The sequence below is a fragment of the Podarcis pityusensis genome, assembly GCF_964106645.2.
Source record: "Podarcis pityusensis genome assembly, chromosome: 13".
In the NCBI taxonomy this organism is placed as follows: Eukaryota; Metazoa; Chordata; class Lepidosauria; order Squamata; family Lacertidae; genus Podarcis; species Podarcis pityusensis.
In genome coordinates, this window is record NC_138038.1 from 534799 (window position 1) to 554297 (window position 19499).

General features: G+C 44.6%; 1 protein-coding gene across 4 annotated transcripts in view; it reads right to left on the reverse strand.

Moving 5' to 3' along the window:
• GRK3 (G protein-coupled receptor kinase 3) overlaps positions 1 to 19499 on the reverse strand; it is a 131342-nt gene that overhangs the window by 11835 nt on the left and 100008 nt on the right. For 3 of the 4 annotated variants that reach the window (XM_080979201.1, XM_080979200.1, XM_080979199.1), the window contains exons 11-15: positions 11099 to 11229; positions 10036 to 10130; positions 7975 to 8082; positions 2696 to 2762; positions 1028 to 1128 (exon numbers count right to left, since the gene is read on the reverse strand). In XM_080979201.1, the coding sequence (XP_080835327.1) occupies positions 1028 to 1128; positions 2696 to 2762; positions 7975 to 8082; positions 10036 to 10130; positions 11099 to 11229 (502 nt within the window). The remainder of the gene's footprint in view (positions 1 to 1027; positions 1129 to 2695; positions 2763 to 7974; positions 8083 to 10035; positions 10131 to 11098; positions 11230 to 19499) is intronic. The other variant, XM_080979202.1, reaches the window with a different exon arrangement.

Below are 19499 nucleotides of genomic sequence, written 5' to 3' on the forward strand. Positions count from 1 at the left end.
TGAGGAATGAATTGCAACCAGATGGTGATTGTCTTAGGCAATAACGCTTTCAGGCAATTTGCTATGAACACAGAGGTGCTCTATATGGTGTCTGGCATATAGAGCTCAGTATTCTAGCTCAGTATTATCTACATTGACTTGCACCAGGAGCCTGGGACCTCCTGCATGAAAAGCAGGTGCTCTATCTCCTGAGTTACAGCCCTGCTGCTTTAAATATTTTAAAAGGTAGCTTAGGGCTATCTAGGTGAATCAATCCATAGAAATGGAAAACCAACGGATTTTCTCAGGGCTGCACTGCTATTTGCAAATTGATCAATTTTATTTTCATAAGTTCTGAAGCAAACAGCATGCTTCTTTTGCTTTTCTGTTCATTTTTAGACTATGCGCTTCTCTTGTGTTGTAGGGGGCATCATACAAGGCATTCTGTCCTATGTGAGGAAAAGGGAAGGAATGGCTCTTTGAAGACAGGGCTTGCAGTCTGTATTACTTGTGTTAGTGATTTTTTAAAACAAAATCTGCAACCAATATATGAAGGGTGTCTTTTCACTGATTTAATTTATTCAGCAAGGGCAGCCCCCTTTGTAAAACAAAACTTCTGAGGGCTACTAACTTTAGCCATGATGGCTATGTTCCACCTCCTCTGCCAGAGACAGCACAACCCTGAACACTAGTTGCTAGAAATCACAATGGGGAGAGTGCTGCTGTTGCACTCATAGTAACATAATAAGAGCTGGCTGGATCAGGTCAGTGACCCCTCAGGTCCAGCATCCTCCACTCACAGTGGCCAACCAGATGCCTGTGGGAAACCCGCAAGCAGGATTTGAACACAAAACCCCTCCTGGCTTACAGCAACTGGTATTGCTGCCTCCAACTCTGGAAGGTCCTGCTTTCTGCCTTTCTGTGCTTCTGGCTGGCCACTGTGAGAAGAGGAGGCTGGGCCATCTTTAGCTTACCATCTTTAGCCTACTGCCTGGCTCTTTGGATGTTCTTAAGGCATGCAACACTTCTTCTATCAGTGAGGACTTACCCACTACCCTGGCAGCCAAGCCTCTTGCTCACGTCTCGCTGGAGAAGACCTTCCAAAAGAGACTTGAGTTCAGGGGAAAATGACTCTGGTAATTCCACATTCTGAGAAGAAAACAGGGCTATAAGCTCAGTGAGAGTTGAATGGAGTTGCTCAAAAGTTAGGATCCTCCAGACAGGTATCAGTGCCCCCAACCCACAAAAAGCCAGTAGTGATGTATGGGAGTGAGAGCTGGGAGTAAAAAAGGCTGATCGCCGAAGAACTGATGCTTTTGAATTATGGTGCTGGAGGAGACTCTTGAGAGTCCCATAGACTGCAAGAAGATCAAACCTATCCATTCTTAAGGAAAGCAGCCCTGAGTGCTCACTGGAAGGACAGATCATGAAGCTGAGACTCCAATACTTTGGCCACCTCATGAGAAGACCCTGGAAAAGACCCTGATGTTGGGAAAGATGGAGGGCACAAGGAGAAGGGGACGACAGAGGATGAGATGGTTGGATAGTGTTCTCGAAGCTACCAGCATGAGTTTGACCAAACTGCGGGAAGCAGTGGAAGACAGGAGTGCCTGGCGTGCTCTGGTCCATGGGGTCACGAAGAGTCGGACACGACTAAACGACTGAACAACAACAACAACACCCACAAGAGACCCCACAGAATCATCTGCAAGCAAAGATGGCAGCAAAAAAAGAAGCTACTTACTTCTGTACATTCAGCACGGAGGAAGCTATGGTGTAGGTGAGGCTGAGAGATGGTGACTGGCCTAAGGTCTCCAGAGCCCTTGTCTGATACTCTAACTACTACTCTCAAGGCTGGCTGGGCCCTACCTTGCAGGGCTGATGTTATTTATTTAACAAATGCATATACTGCTTCATAGCCAAAGTTATCAAAGCGGCATAGCAAGATAAAATGAGACAAAATTCAAAAGCTACAGATTCCAAAAGCAATTAAAGCCATCACTACAACTACAGAATTAGTTTTCCATAAAACAGTTCAGCCTCCTTTTAAACAAAAAATGTCTTCCTGGTAGCTGTATGGGTACCTGAACTAAGAGCAGCCAAGCACTTTGCATGTCTTGAATAAGGAAAAGAGGCAGATTCAGTGGATGGCTGGATCAATGACCTTGAGGGCCTTCTCTGTGGTGGAAGCCCAACTTTGGAGCAGTCTCCCCAGGGAACTTCTCTTGTTGCTGCCAAAGGAAGAGTTTGGGATGCTCTAACTTTTAGTATTGCTTCATCAGGCTTTTTATAGAATTTTTTTATAGGAAGAAGGCTATTGCTGCTCTTCATTAATTGTCTTCCAACTGATCTTTCATTTTAATATTATTGCAAACTGTTTTGAGTGATGGCTTGCACCTGAAAAGAAGTATAGTTAGTGATTGAAATGAACAAACAAAAGCAGAGACAGAACCACGTCTGGCCAAAGGGTATAACTGCAGAGTAACAGTCATGATACAAAGCATAGAAACACTGGAAGCTGCCTTAGACCATTGACCCCTATAGATCAGTAATATCTATGATGGCTGGCACAGGCTCTCCGGAATTTCAGAAAGGTATCTCTCCCATCTCTAACTGGAGAGGTCAGTGGGGATGGAAGCAGGGACCTTCTGCTGCTGCTCTACCACTGAACGATGACCCTTCCCACAAACACAATGGCATCGTTCAGAATCCTTACCACTGTGAGTGTCATGCGGTCAATCTCATGCTTGTCTTTGGTCTTGTGCTGCCTGAAAGGGCTGTGCCTAGAGAAAGAAGAAAAATTAAAGCACTGATTTGGTGTGTGGGGAAGCAGGGAGAGAAGGGAATGGAAGGAAACAGGGACATGAGCACTAGGCAGCACATGGGAGAATGGGATTAATAAAATTAGCTGGTGCCCTCTGGGTGTTTGGGATTAAAATCTCCCATCAACCCCAGTCACCACAGTTGTATGATCCTGCTGGGGCTGATGGGAGTTGTAGTTCAAAAAAAATCTCGAGGTCACCAGTTCGGCAAAGGCATGCATCCATGCACAGAGAAGTTTGCATCTGCTCCTTTGGATTGGGACATAGAAACACTTTCATACCAGGGGAAAAGTTTTATATCCTAAACTGCAGAAGAATAAAGCATGTTCCTCAGCTAGCTGCCTGAAGTTCTGTGCTATAACATTCAGGAAAATCCAAGATGTGGCATGGAACAGATAAACTGTGTGTGTGTGTTTCTCCAGCCAGTGGGCTACACTTGGCCTGCCGGGCCTCTCTAGCTAGTCCACAAGGTCACTTGGAGAAAGCCAGGCCCACCCAACCTACATCAGGTATGGTGCAAGTAAGGGCGGGGCTCCCCTTTATGGATCACTGCCTTGCCGTGGCGAAGGGGCTTGAATAACTCAGAGAAGCTATAAGCTATGCCATGCAGGGCCACCCAAGATGGACAGTTTTGACCAAACGTGATCCACCTGAAGCAGCAACCGGCAAGCCACTCCAGTATCCCTGCCAAGAAAACTCCATGGACAACAGGCATATAAAAGTTATGATGTTGGAAGATGAGCCCCTCAGGTTGGAAGGCGTCCAACATGCTTCTGAGGAAGAGCGGAGGACAAGTACAAATAGATTCAGAGCTGATAAAGTGACTGGGCCAAAGCCGAAAGGTCACTCAGTTGCGGATATGCCTGGAAGCGAAAGGCTTTCCTTTCCAATGCTGCAAAGAAAAATATTGCATAGGAACCTGGAATGTAAGAACCATGAACCAAGGTAAGTTGGATGTGGTCAAAAATGAGATGGCAAGAATAAATATTGACATCCTGAACTAAAATGGATGGGAATGGGCGAATTCATTGACGGGCAAGAATCCCCTAAAAGAAATGGCATGGCCCTCATAGTCAACAAAAGAGTGGCGAAAGCTGTACTGGGATGCAATCTTAAAAACGATAGAATGATCTCGATACGAATCCAAGGCAGACCTTTTAACATCACAGTAATCCAAGTTTATGCACCAACTACTGGTGCTGAAGTAACTGAAATGGACCAGTTCTGTGAAGACTTACAACACCTTCTAGAAATGACACCAAAGAAGGATGTTCTTCTCATTATAGGGGATTGAAATGCTAAAGTAGGGAATCAAGAGATAAAAGGAACAACTGGCAAGTTTGGCCTTGGAGTTCAAAACGAAGCAGGGCAAAGGCTAATAGAGTTCTGGCAAGAGAACAAGCTGGTCATCACAAACACACTTTTCCAACAACACAAGAAACGACTCTACACATGGACATCACCAGATGGGCAGCATCGAAATCAGATTGATTATATTCTCTGCAGCCAAAAATGGAGAAGCTCTATACAGTCAGCAAAAACAAGACCTGGAGCTGACTGTGGCTCAGATCATCAGCTTCTTATAGCAAAATTCAAGCTTAAACTGAAGAAAGTAGGAAAAACCACTGGGCTGGTAAGATACAATCTAAATCAAATCCCTTATGAATACACAGTGGAAGTGAGGAACAGCTTTAAGGATTTAGATTTGGTGGACAGAGTGCCTGAAGAACTATGGATGGAGGCTCATAACATCATACAGGAGGCAGCAACGAAAACCAATAAACCAATAAAAAGGAAATGCAAGAAAGCAAAGTGGCCGTCCAGCGAGGCCTTACAAATAGCAGGGGAGAGAAGGCAAGCAAAATGCGAGGGAGATAGTGAAAGACAGAGGAAATTGAAAGGAGAGACAAGAAGGCCTTCTTAAATGAGCAATGCAAAGAAATAGAGGAAAACAACAGAATGGGGAAAACCAGAGATCTGTTCAAGAAAATTGGAGATATGAAAGGAACATTTCGTACAAAGATTACCATAATAAAGGACAAAAGTGGTAAGGACCTAACAGAAGCAGAAGACATCAAGAAGAGGTGGCAAAAATACACAGAGGAATTATACCAGAAAGATATGGATGGCTCATACACCCCAGGTAGTGTGGTTGCTGATCTTGAGCCAGTCATCCTGGAGAGTGAAGTCAAATGGGCCTTAGAAAGCACTGCTAATAACAATGCCAGTGGAAGTGATGGTATTCCAGCTGAACTATTCAAAATTTTAAAAGATGATGCAGTTAAGGTGCTACACTCAATATGCCAGCAAATTTGGAAAACTCAGCAGTGGCCAGAGGATTGGAGAAGATCAGTCTACATCCCAATCCCAAGCAGTATGTGGAATGAGAACACCCAGAAGTGCAAGCTGGATTTAGAAGAGGCAGAGGAACCAGGGACCAAATTGCAAACATGCGCTGGATTATGGAGAAAGCTAGAGAGTTCCAGAAAGACATCTACTTCTGCTTCATTGACTATGCAAAAGCCTTTGACTGTGCTGACTACAGCAAACCATGGCAAGTTCTTAAAGAAATGGGAGTGCCTGATCACCTCATCTGTCTCCTGAGAAATCTCTATGTGGGACAAGAAGCTACAGTTAGAACTGGATATGGAACAACGGATTGGTTCAAAATTGGGAATGGAGTACGACAAGGCTGTATATTGTCTCCCTGCTTATTTAACTTATATGCAAAATTCATCATGCGAAAGGCTGGGCTGGATGAATCCCAAACCGGAATTAAGATTGTCGGAAGAAATATCAACAACCTCAGATATGCAGATGACACAACCTTGATGGCAGAAAGTGAGGAGGAATTAAAAAACCTTTTAATGAGGGTGAAAGAGGAGAGTGCAAAATGTGGTCTGAAGCTCAACATCAAAAAAAAGAAGATCATGCCCACTGGTTCCATCACCTCCTGGCAAATAGAAGGGGAAGAAATGGAGGCAGTGAGAGATTTTACTTTCTTGGGCTCCATGATCACTGCAGATGGTGACAGCAGTCACGAAATTAAAAGACGCCTGCTTCTTGGGAGAAAAGCAATGACAAACCTAGACAGCATCTTAAAAAGCAGAGACATCACCTTGCCAACAAAGATCCCTATAGTTAAAACCATGGTTTTCCCAGTATGTATGGAAGTGAGAGCTGGACCATAAAGAAGGCTAATTGCCGAATAATTGATGCTTTTGAATTATGGTGCTGGAGGAGACTCTTGAGAGTCCCATGGACTGCAAGAAGATCAATCCTATCCATTCTTAAGGAAATCAGCCCTGTCACTGGAAGGACAGATCGTGAAGCTGAGGCTCCAATAGTTTGGCCACCTCATGAGAAGAGAAGGCTCCCTGGAAAAGACCCTGATGTTGGGAAAATGGAGGGCACAAGGAGAAGGGGACGAAAGAGGACGAGATGGTTGGACAGTGTTCTTGAAGCTACCAGCATGAGTTTCACCAAACTGCGGGAAGCAGTGGAAGACAGGAGTGCCTGGCGTGCTCTGGTCCATGCGGTCACGAAGAGTCGGACACGACTAAATGACTACACAACAAGGGTGGGGCTTGGCCAAAAGCCCCTGCACAGCTTCTGGAGCACTGCACAAAGTAGGCTTGCAGGCCAATCCTACTAGATGCGCATGTGAAAGACTTTCCTCATGCTCTTGAACCCAGCACTAAACAGCTGATGCAAAAGGAGGTCAAACGTGCTCAGTTCCAGTAAAGCAAGAGAACTCCCTGCAGGGAACTCTCTTGCACACCCAAACCCAGTGCTAAGCAGGATGGAAAGGCCCTGCTGAAACCAATGTTTTCCTGCTTTCCCCCCTGCTTTTTAGCAGCAGTTTCAATGAAAACTCAGTCTAGCAATGAAGCTCAGCCTAGCTGAGGCAGCAAAGTTTCAGCAGTTTCTGTTGTTTTAGAATCAGGAAAGGGTTTGCATTGGAACAGCTGCTAAAACAAAGGGTTTGTCCTCCTTCATTTTAGCAGTGCCTTGCTGCCTGTGTGGTGCTTCAAAGTCCTGTCCCTGGCACTTCAAAGTGCCAAATAATCTCATTTTTCCATAAACCTCCTAGGCTGGTTTTTATGTATTCTTTTGAAATGTTAAGTTAATCACAGTTACTATGGACCAAATTTTCTCAGTCCATTCAGCAGGAGATATGATTTTCCCTCAATTTTTGGCTATTATAATTTTAGCAGCAGTTATAAAGTAGGGACGCGGGTAGCGCTGTGGGTAAAACCTCAGCCCCTAAGACTTGCTGATCGTCAGGTCAGCAGTTTGAATCCCCGCGGCAGGGTGCGCTCCCGCTGCTCGGTCCCAGCGCCTGCCAACCTAGCAGTTCGAAAGCACCCCAGGGTGCAAGTAGATAAATAGGGACTGCTTACTAGCGGGAAGGTAAACGGCGTTTCTGTGTGCTGCGCTGGCTCGCCAGATGCAGCTTGTCACGCTGGCCACGTGACCCGGAAGTGTCTGCGGACAGTGCTGGCTCCCGGCCTATAGAGTGAGATGAGCGCACAACCCTAGAGTCTGTCAAGACTGGCCCGTATGGGCAGGGGTACCTTTACCTTTACTTTTACAAAGCTGAACACTATTTTTTATCATTTTCCATAATAACATTATAGATAACCCAGCAGAAATATTTAAAGTTCCAGTGGGTATACACTAGCTAATATATCAAAGTCTGATCATTAGTCTGATCATTTGGATAAAGTAATTAATTCTAGCTATCTATGGATTAAACTTGGATTGGAACCAGGATACACGTATGAGAAAATGGGTGTCAGATTTGGATCAAAGAATAACCAGGAAAAAATGGAACTCAATTTGGGTTAACTTCCATTCTAATATAATTTCAGCAGACCTAAATGAGAACTGTTTTAAAAACCCCAATCAATGGTATTTAACAATACATTGAACTTAATTTATAAATTAGGATTGGATAAATGTTGGAGGTGTGGATTAAATAAAGCAGATTACATACATATCTTTGGGAATTGTTCTCAAATTCTGGAAATCGCTTTCTTTTTGCATCTCATCACAAAGCCCTGTTGCTCCAAGGAGCTCCAAGCACTTCTCACGTGCACAACAGAAGGCAGCAATGGCTTAGGAGGACCCCCCCCCCCAATTCTGCGCTCCCCAGGATGGCTGGGCTCACCCTCGGAGAAGCTTGAAGAGCATGCAGCCCAAGGAGAACCAGTCTGCGCTGCTGTCATAGGCTGTCCCTTTCTGGAGAACCTCGGGAGCCATGTAGCCATGGGTGCCGCTGTGATTAAGGGAGGCAAAAGGAGCGAGTCAGACAACTAGTGAGTCAGACAACTAGTGAATGCCTGGCTGCAGTTTAGGATGCTATGGGGGCGATGCTTGATGGACCACCTACAATGGTTCATTTCTAAAATCTGCAAGCAAGGGGCAGGGTTACTCGTGGACATCCAATGAAGCTGAAAATAGGCAGATTCAGGACAGATAAGAGAAAGTACTTATTCACATACTTAAAACTATGGACTTACATACTTACACCAATGGGAGGCAGTAATGGCTGCCAACCTAGATGGTTTTAAAAAAGGACTGCACAAGTTCACGGAGGACATAGCTATCAATAGCTACTAGCCAGGATGGCTCGGCTCTGCCTCCAACTATGGCATTAGAATACCAGTTGTAGAAAGAAGCCACAGGAAGGAAGGGGGCTCTTGTACTCAGGTCTGGGCTGGAGGGTTTTCCAAAAGAGGCATCTGCTTAGCCACTGTGGCAACAGGATGCTGGACTAGGTGAGCCATTGGCCTGATCCAGGAGGCTCTCCTTTTGTTATGTTCTTGAAACTCCCACAGCTACCGTCTCTGAACTTAACAATCTTTTGATGCAGCGAAGGGGCACACACTTTTGGTGAGAAGGTTCTGCAACAATTTAGTGCCCAAATTATGAAAAATGCTGAGAACTTGGCTAAACTCCAAGAATGAGTTTCTTATTGAAGTAGGTGGCCTTGGAGAAATACTTTGCTGTGCATGTGCTGCCCACAGGGAGCTGAGATCAAACTGATTTGAGAAACAACCTCCTGGCCATACAAAGCATATTTCTCTCAAAAATAAACTTAGTTTCTAGTCCTCATAGTTCTGAATTAAATAGTAAGATGGGAAGCTGTCTTGTACCAAATCAAACCACTGATCCATCTAGCACCATATTGTCTACATTGACTGACAGCAGTTTCCCAGGATTTCAGACCTAAGACTGAAACATGGAGTTGCTGGTGATCTTGCGTCCGAAAAGCAGGAACCATAACTCAGCATCAGAACATGTTCTATGCATACAGAGGGCCTTAGGTACAATCCAGCACCTCCAGGTGAAAAAAGGTCAGGTAGCAGTCCTTATTTATGTAAGCGCCACTTGTCACAAAATGCCTCCCGAGAACTTAACATTAAAGCAGTCTCAACACCTGGGGCCCTGGAGAGCTGCTGCCAGTCAGAGTTAGTGGCCCCATTCTGCCTGACTAGGTGGAAGGCAGCTTTCTGCATTCCAATAAGAGCAAAACTGACACTGTTACAGGTGCCACATAATACATTTGTAAGAAATCAATCTTTTAGTGTGGCACCACGGCACTTTGGAACTTGCTGCCTGTTGACATCAGACAGGTGCCTTCGCTGTACTCTTTTCAGTGCCTGCTAAAAACATTTTGCTTGAACATGCCTACCCAGCCTCATAATGCTGATGGGCATTCTAACCTGGTTTTAGCCAATCTCTGATTTTAATCATTTTTTGAATGTTTTAAATAATTTCCTTTACTGATAATTTTTTTGCTTTATTCTTTTGAGGGTTTGGTGTGTGTGTGTGTGTGTGTGTGTGTGTGTGTGTGTGTGTTTTACAATCAAACAGCATATGAGCAATATATCAAGGCGAAACCTTTCCTCTTTAACTGGGTCTTTGGCCTCTATCTCTGGCCTTTTAGAGTGGGTGGGAGGGATATTTTAAATGTATTTCTTCCCCTTAGTTTTAATGTGTTTTAATGTATTGGTGGTTTGTTTGCTTGTTAGGTTGGTTAAAAGTCATTTTGAGTTGCCTTGACCAAAAAAGTGGCTTATAAATTTAATAAATGGTAGCAATATAAATTTTATGAAATAAATAAATAAGTGATAAATTCCATGATAGTAATCATGGTGGTGTTGGCAAAGAGAAAGCAACAGCGGTGCAAAGTGTCAGCCAGAAGCTGTGTTTGCACAATACTTACACGCTGGCATGAGGCTTCTTTTTGGAGAAATCGCAAGCCAGCCCCAGGTCGGAAATCCTCACGTGGCCGTGTTCATCCAAGAGGATATTTGCTGGCTAGAAGCACATCAATAAGCACCTGTTACTTAGCAACTGAAACGAAGAAATGTTCGACCAACAGGGTCAGTTCACCAAACTGTGCACATGCTCAACCCAGAAAAAAAAGAAAATGGACTTGCTGAAAAACTAACATTGGCCTGTGTCTTTGGCACAGCTGACCCCCCCTTACCTTTCATCTGTTAGGGGCAGAGGGGGAAAGGTCAAAATGCTCACAAGCTATGCTAAGCATGGGCACAGACAGAAGATGAAGAGCATTTGAACCCCTGGAAGCATGCAATTTTTTGGCCCATCTTAAGCTAAACCACAGAAAGTGGAAAGCTTTACTCAAGCATCAGGGCAATCTAGAAATCCAAAGAGGGTGGAGGGGGTGGCACGGTGATGAAATGGTTCCTCCACCAGTCTGTGAGCTGGGGGCGAGAATCAGAAGCAGAGGCAGATCCTGGAAATCAAGGTGATTTTCTTGCTACTGCTATTCAGGAGCATCACTGCCTCCGACTTAGAGGCAGAGCATTGATGGCCTTCTCTCCTCCATGAATTTGTCCAATGTGATTTTAAAGCCATCCAAGTTGGTGGTCATCACTGCTTTGCTGGGGGAGCAAGTCCCATAGTTTAACTATGTGCTGTGTAAAGAAGGACTTCCTATTATGTGTCCTGAATTTTACTCTTCATAGTTGTCCTGCAACTCACAAAGCGGGGTGGGTGGCGAGATCCACCCACCTGTCATGTTGGACTCTGGGTTGCCCTGATGCCTGAACAGGGCTATAGGTTTTTCGGCCACTTTCCCTCTGCTCCATTCTGCCTTTGCCTCTCAGGCCAGTTACAGCAAGCACCTGTAATGAACATCCCTCACTCCTTCCCAAACCAGCCTGCAGTTCCCCACATCCATCTCTGGCACTCCTTTGGCACTCATCCCTCAAATCTGTGTGGCACTATGGTGGCATTTTCATCTCCTAGGTAAACGTTACCTTCAAGTCTCTATAGACCACAAAGCGATTGTGCATGTGCTCAAGCCCAAGGATGATCTCAGTGGCGTAAAAGCGCATCTCCTTCTCCGAAAACACTCCATGCTGTGAGAGGTGGTAGTGAAGATCTCCACCTAGAGGTGAAGAGGAGAAAGAGAAAGGGCCCAGAGGTCAGTTTCACAGGAAGAACAAGCCAGGCTCAATTTCCAGCACCTCCAGTTACAAGAAGGGGAGCAGCGTCAGGACAGGCCTTTGCCGATGAGCCTGGAGAGCCTGCATTGAGCTAGGCAGTCTCCCCTGGGCCAGGAGAGCAAATTCCAGGACTCTTAAGTGGGAAGATGGTGTTCAGGTCAGTACTTAAGACCCAATCACTTAGCTGGATCTTTAAATGACATTGAAGCTACTTCTAAGAGTGCAATTATCTTATTTTTATCCATAATTTAACTGTGATGTTTTTTATTTTTGATGTCTACATCTTAAGAAGAGTTGCTTAACTACAGTGGTACCTTGGTTTAAGGACCAGCTTAGTTTGTGAACAACTTGGATTAAGAACGCTGCAAACCCGGAAGTAGGTGTTTCAGTTTGTGAACTTTGCCTTGGAAGCAGAACATGTTCTGTTTCCTATTGAGTGTGTTCCATTTGTAAATTTCCCCACTGCTATGGGAAAGCACGCCTTGGTTTAAGAATGCTTTGGTTTAAGAACGAACTTCCGGAACGGATTAAGTTTGTACACCAAGGTACCACTGTAGATTGTTACCCTGTTTAATATCAAACTACGGGGGAGGGAACAGGGTGTGAATATAGGGAAATCCATTAACAGCAAGAGGATGAAGAGGAGGCAAAGAAGAAGAAGGAAGCGATTTCAGGAGCAACCAGATTTGCTAGCCTTTCCTGGCCTCTACTTGCCCCCCTTTTCCAATCCACATCCAGATCTTCCTATTCCTGTTTCATCGTTTCAAGTTTATTGCGGCCAAAGCCAGTGACACTAAACACCACAAGATCAGACAACAAGAAATCAGCAACAACTTCAGAAAAGAAAAAAGGTTACACAAGGGAACTTCGCAGTGTGCCATTCAACAGAAGAGATTTACGCTTCTTAATTACTAAAGTGCAAAATTTAGCCACCTCATATGATACTGAGCTTGAGGAATCTTCCAGGAGGTATTTTCGAAGAATTTCAGGGGAGGATTCCAAATAATATTGAAGGGGTATAAATTTTGATAGAAGCGGTAAAATAAGTTGAACTCGTTCTTCACTATAGAATTCGCAAGATAGAAGAATGTGTGTGACAGATTCTACCTTATTAGACATACAAGGGCAGAGACGCGCATGCATTGGAACCCGCGTGAATTTGCCGTACAGCACTGCTGAGGGCATTGTCTCAAAGCGGGCTCTAGAGAAAGCCCATCTATAGGCTTCGTTAGTGATGTTAGTTAAGTAAGGGGCAGCTGCAAAATTAGGCCAAGCTTTTAAACATCTATACGTCTCTGGGAGTAGGGCGCCTTCTTGTTGTAATTCGATATCATAAAGTCTCCGAGTGATAGTAGCTTTTGCCTTGTTCAGAGTTCCAATAAAAATATTTTCAGGGTTTAGGCCAATTTGTTTGATCTTGTTAGTTATTTGCATAAGCCAAGGAGGATAGGGAACTGCGGCCAGGAAGCAAGGTAATAGACCCTTAGGATTGTAATGGATTTTCAGCCAGAGGGATATTGCTTGTTCCCAGACTTTTAATTCCACTCTGGGCAGTCCTGCCTCTTGCCTTAAGACTGCATTAGGTGTACACTTAGGGGTAGCAAATAATGATCTTAAGAATTTAGATTGTACTGTTTCAAGGGTCTTAAGGTTGGCAGAGGGGCTAATTTGAGAGCCATATAGAAGTTGGGCTAAAGATTTTGCCTGAAAGACTGTTAGGGCCATCGGGAGGAAGCCAGCTCCTTTCCTTCTGAATAATCTAAGGATAGCATTTGCACTTCTTTCTGCTGATATAGCTGATGTGGTCAAGTGTGTTGAGAATTTGGCATTATAAGAGAAAGTAATGCCTAAGTATTGGAAGGTCTTAGTCTGTTCAATGGCGTTTCCCTTTACGCTCCAATTATCCTTCCTGAAGGAGCGGTTAAAATGTACAATTTTGGTTTTGGCAAAGTTAATTGTTAACAGTTCAGTGTTACATTGGTCACTAAATTTTCCTAAGGCACGTTTCAGACCCACTTTGGTTTGAGAGAGAAGAACAGCGTCATCCGCATACATTAAAATTGGTACTTTTCTGCCATTAGAGAACACAGGGGGGTGGGTTTCAATTTCACGGCAGCATGTGACCAGGGAGTTAACATAGATGTTAAATAGGAATGGGGCTAATAGGCATCCTTGTCTAACTCCTCTTTGGACTGGGATTTCTCTAGAGAGTCTGCCGTCCTGTGCAAGTCTTATCTGGAGGGTATTGTTCTCATGAGGCTTAATCATCAGAAGTAATAACCTTCTGTTAATACCCATATTGGCCAATTTGGCCCAGAGCCTGCTCCTGGATACAGAATCAAATGCTGCCTTTAGGTCCACAAAGGCCGCATATAATGACTTTTTCCAATATTTCGCATACTTATAGACAAAGTAATCTAACACTAAGCAGTGATCAATGGTGGAACGTCCGGATGTAAACCCTGCTTGTTCAATTTCTAGCAAGTTATTATGATCTAACCATTCCCATAATTTTAGGCATAGATGTTTTGTATAAAGTTTACAGATCACATTCAGGAGACTAATTGGTCTATAATTAGATGGATCAGAGGGGTTGCCCTTTTTAAATATGGGAACAATTATAGCTAGTCCCCAATCTTTAGGGATTTCAGTTGTCTTATCTATATATGAAAATAGATTTGCAAGGACCGGGGCCCACCAGTTTATTTGCGCTTTCAGAAGTTCAGCGACAATGAAATCACTTCCTGGGGCTTTGCCAGATTTCATTTGTAGAATTAGCGAAGTGATTTCAGTTTCAGATGTTGGGGGCCATGGTGTATCATTATCTAAGGGGATGTTAAGCGGCGCAGAAGGACGATGTTCCCTAAACAGCACTTTATAGTGCTCTTCCCATGAATTTGCAGGGATTATTGTGCCCTCATTAGGAGCTTTGGTTTGACTGGAGATAATTTTCCAGAAGTTGGAATTGTCTTTTTCTATTGACGCTTTTATGAGGGCCTGCCAGATGAGAGAGTCTGCGGTTCTTTTTTTGGTTTTTAATAACTCTTTGTAGTTCTTTTTTTTAAGTTGTAACTCCAATTTAGTGATAGGGTTAGGATTTTGCTGGAAGACCTTAAAGCATTCCCTGAGTATAAGTTTTGCCTGAGTGCATTCGTGGTCAAACCATTTTTTGTTGGTAGGGGAGTCATTTTGGTTAGATCTTCTGGGTCTTGACAATAACGGTTGGAGTTTTCGGATTAATGTGTTATAATGGTCAATTGGGGAGGTCTCTTCAGTGTCGTTGGAAGTCAGATCAGCCCAGAGGAGTTGACCTTCCATTGATTGTGTCCAAATACCAAAATGGTTATTAACATAAGGGGACCATTTAATTCTGGATCTGCCTATTTGTTGTAAAGCGCTAGGATCAGGAGTCTGCGGGGCAAGCCCACATCTAGAGGGTTCCCAAAATTCAGTCCTTTTAAGATTTAGGGGTAAATGGTCACTTTCGGTTCTTATATCTACAGTAAATTCAATATATTCATCGAAGAGTTCTTGGGAGACAAGGATGTAGTCAATAACAGAATGCCTTAAGCCTGACCAGTAAGTAAATTGGCCAGGGCAGTCCCCCGAGGAGAGGCCGTTTAAAATAACAAGGTTTAATCTAAGTGCCATTAAAAAAAGACATGTACCAGCAAAATTGGTAACTGGGTCAAGTGAGTGACGCCTGAATAGGGGCCAATGTTCATCATTAGCATTTAGGGGACCCATTCCACTTTCCTTGATTAACTGTTCGTCTGAGTGGCCTAGCCTTGCATTAAAATCCCCACCAATAATTAAGGAGGCAGAGGGAAACTTATTTGAGACAAGGAGAATGCAGTCTTCCAGTTCGTTCCAGATGTTTTTAAGATCAGTTTGTTTCATAAGTGGGTGAATATAAACATTGATGCATATGATCTTAAAATGGGTGGAGAATATTTTAACGGCCAAAATCCATTTTTTATCGATTTTCAATTGGATAGGGGAGGCTCCTAGATCTGTCGATACGAAGGTGCTCAAACCTCCCGCCGGTCTTCCGCCTTTTGGGCCGATTGAGGCAGGGGAATGGAAAGCAAAGTAATTGTGTAGTTCGAAAGGATTTTGCATCCAGGTTTCTTGGAGCAGGATGATCTTGAACTGTGATACGTAGGTTAAAACGTCTTTGTCCCTTGTTTTCGATTGCCATCCAGCAACGTTCCAGGATAGTAGTAGGGGTGAGAGTCATTTTGTCTCTTCAATAGCATCTAGGGCTTTCCCGGGGTCGTGGAAGATGCAACCATTGGATGGTTGAGTCTCCGGTAATGTGATTAGGGGCGCCACAGAGATTTCGGCGTGGATTTCAGATGGGCAGAGTAGGGGTGTGTGTTCTGCCGTGACCTGAGGAGATTCATGACCCATTTTTCGCTCCAAGTTAGGTGGAATATTTGCCTCTTTTGTGGGCGCTAGATCTTCAAAGTTGCGGAGATAGAGTAATAACTCATCTAGTCTGTCCGTTATCTCTGTTTGTTCGGCTTTTGGCAGATGGGAGAAGGAGACAAGTAATTCCTGCTCCATCGAATTCTCAAGATGAGTAGCCTTTGATAGGAGGGGCATGGGGGTCTCTGTCCAACTAATTAAGTCTGAGGGTGGAGAGGTAGAGCTCGTAGTAGATGGAATGCCCTCATTTTTAATTGCTTTCCTTTTAACTGGAGAGTAGGGAATAAGAGGGCAAATCTTAGTGTTGATAAAAACTCTTGTGATAAAAATTCTATAATTAGTCAGGTAGCTTCGTAAGGACATCATATAAGTTGGAAGCTTTTTAGAATCAAAGGTGAGCAGTATCCTCTGCATGTGTGGCTTGCTGTAAATGTGGACAGTGGATTTCAGATCGATGGAAAGAGGATCTACGCCCAGAAGCTCAGCTAAATGCCTTCTTGCGACATGTGTAGACGACCAGTTAACAACCTGACCTTTGAAGGGGAGGATAATTAAACAAAGTCTAGTGGCTTGTAACGAAAGATTATAGGAAGATATGGTGTGTAAATCTTCCATAGATGGTTCGTTTTCAGATTTGCAGCCAGTCTGCGGGGTTGAGCGTAATAGGGCAGGTACTCTGGGCGTTGGTTCAGCCCTATCCTCCGGTGAAACGTCTACAGGGCTGACATTAACTTTTGGGGATACAAAGGATGTAATCTTCTCTAAGGAGCCTTTGATGTCTCTTATGTATTTAAAGATACAGTCCACGGTTTTAGCCACTAGGTCTAACGTGGTAGAGTGTTCAAGCAGTAATTCAGAGAGATGGTTTGCTTGTTCTCCGATGCAGTCTTCCGCCTGAATGGGCATAGTTGGAACTTTTTTGGGGCCTTTTGGTCTCGTGATGGTGTTGTTTAAGGAGTTAATGGGTTGTTTAGTGGGTGGTTCCTTCGGTGTAATTTCCTTATCTATTATCTCTGCTAATGGCGAGAAGCTGTTCGAGGTCGGAATATTAAAAGTGTCCTTTGTTTTTCCATAGAAGAATTCGCTGATTTTTGTTTGCTTGGTAAGGGGCAAACATGCCATTTCCTCTAAGTCCTCAGATTCTCTGCAGCGTTTACCAACCCCCCTCCTCGCATCAGCAGGGCTGTCTAATTGCTGAGTCATCTCTCCCTTTGCCTCGCTCTTTTATCTTCCCTAAATTTTTCAAAGAGTCGAGGGAGTATTTTCCTTGAAAGTATCCTATTCAAGGAGGAGGAGTGTGCCAAAGGTTATTGGCATAACACTAAATTATGCTCCGTCTGTGCCTCCAGACTTGTGGTGGGAACAGCCCATGAATCTTCCTGTAAGCTCTTCGCAGTGTGATAAGATAGTCAATGCGGCTTTAAAGCTCCAAGAAGAGTCAGGAAAGCGGAACGTGGGATAGAATGGGGTGAGGTGCTTAAATTTATCTGAGCTCAATATTCATTAAAATAGTCTTTAAAAGGAGTAAGAGAAAATAAAAAGATAAAATCAATGGGCTCACATTAGTAGAGTGCTGTCCGCCATCATACCGGAAGAGCTCTTCCTATTCCCAACCTCCACTCAACACTCCCCTTTCCTTCAAAGGTTTTCTTTGTCAACCATTGCAAGTGTTGAGTTGGAAAAATACTTTTAACATATCCAAATCCTGTGCCAGGAAAAAGCTGAATTCTGCTGCCTTCATTGATTCTGCAGTTTAAGCAAAGATGGGCAAGGCTATAGTGGAGAAAAGAGCGACACAGAACCCCCAGGGCTCACTCTTCCAAAGCAGAGTTTCCTCCTATGCTTGCCTCCAAATCTCCCCCAAGCAAATGAACACATTCCTCTACACTTAATTGCAGAGTTGCAAGTGCCAATTGGTTTCTCACAATGGAGTGCTGGGGAAAGGAAATGACTGCCCAATAACTGTAAGCAGTCAAAGCACATCTGGGACGACAAGGTCTTGAAACACTCAAGTCCCAGCTGCCTTCCTTGTAGACATTAATCAGTGGCTGAACCTGTCAGGGACTCCAGGACCTTCCCTAAAAACACTGCAGTCCAATGCTGAGAGTGAGTCCAGTGAGCTTGACAACCATATGTCAGGAGTGCTCTGATGCTGTTTCCTGCTTGGCAGGGGGTTGGACTCGATGGCCCTTGTGGTCTCTTCCAACTCTTCTATGATTCTATGAGCTACTGCTGAGTTCCACCACCATCCTGGCAGTACAAGCCCAGTGTTGGTCAAGTAAGAAGACCACCCTATTTCTAGCTCAAGCACTTAAGGGGGAAGTCAACAGACATCAGCATTTCTCCGGAGGCCACCACCCAGGAAGAAACCCCATTATAGGAAACCACAGGTTTAGGGAGAATCAATGCATGCCGGTCAGGCCAATGGCCTGACCCTCTTGCGTCAGAAAATCCCCAGCAGCACAGGAGGACGCCTGCCTGTATGACAGCATGAGGCCCCCTACTTCTGAGGGGGACCAAATCCTACTGATGAGGAAGAAGACTCCTTACATGCCCTGGATCTGGGACCGGGAGGAAAGGAGCAGCTAAACTAGCTCTGCTAGGGCCTTGCCAGTCCTGAAGCAACACAGCAACCTCTGGATGGCTCCCCAGAAGTTCCAGAGGCCCTCTTCTGCAGGGGTGGTGGGAATGGAACAGTGACCAGGACTATGCAAGCTCAGGCCTGAGAACACTCTCTGGTCAATACAGCTTTGCAATATACCGTATTTTTCGCACCATAAGACGTACCTGACCATAAGACGTACCTAGTTTTTAGAGGAGGAAAACAAACAAACAAAAAAAACTATTCTGAACATAACAGTAGATGTATGATTTTTGTGGTTTATGCTGTGGCCACAGACATGTGATTTGACGGTGAGTTTGGCAAAAATCCTGAGAATCCATGTGGATCTCTGCTTTGTAACCACATTTTTGTGCCATTGCGGCCCCACACAACAGTGGGTGCGTGATTTTTTGCGTGCAGGCTGTAGCCATGGACATGCTATGTGATCTGATGGTGAATTTGGGGTGATCCAATGCAAAAATCCTGAGGAGGAGTTATGCTAAGACCAAACCATGTCATTACCGAGGAGGCAGGCTTAGTCGTTGTTTGAGGACTATCCCTGCCTCCAGGTCTGGTCCTGACCGGAAGGATACTGGAATCAGCAAGAGAAACCCACATGACCTGAAAGTGTTGCTGTGCAATGCCAGGTCAATGATGAATAAAACCACTGCCAACCACGACCTGATTGTGGATGGAGGATTTGTCTTGGCATGTGTGACAGAGACCTGGTTGGATGAAACAGATAGGCCTGTCCTTGCTGCTGCTTGTCCACCAGGTTTCTCTTATGCACAGCAACCCAGGTCATGTGGGTGGGGAGGGGGGGTTGCAGTGATTTTTAGGAAGTCATTAGTCTACACCAGGCATCCTATTGGGAAGACCCAGTTTTCTGAGTGCATGCTCTGGAAGTTGGGCAATAGGGGCAGTACAGGATTCCTTTTGGTGTACCGACCTCCCCGCTGCACCAAGGATTCCCTGCCTGAGCTGCTTCAGGTCGTGGCAGATATGTTCCTGGAGACACCTAGTTTGGTTGTCCTGGGGGATTTTAACATCAACGCTGACACGACCTTACAAGGGGCCGCTCAGGACTTTGTGGAACGCATGGCCTCCATGGGGCTGTCCCTGAATAAGTTTGGCCCAACTCATAGCCACGGACATGCCTTAGACCTGGTGGTTACCTCT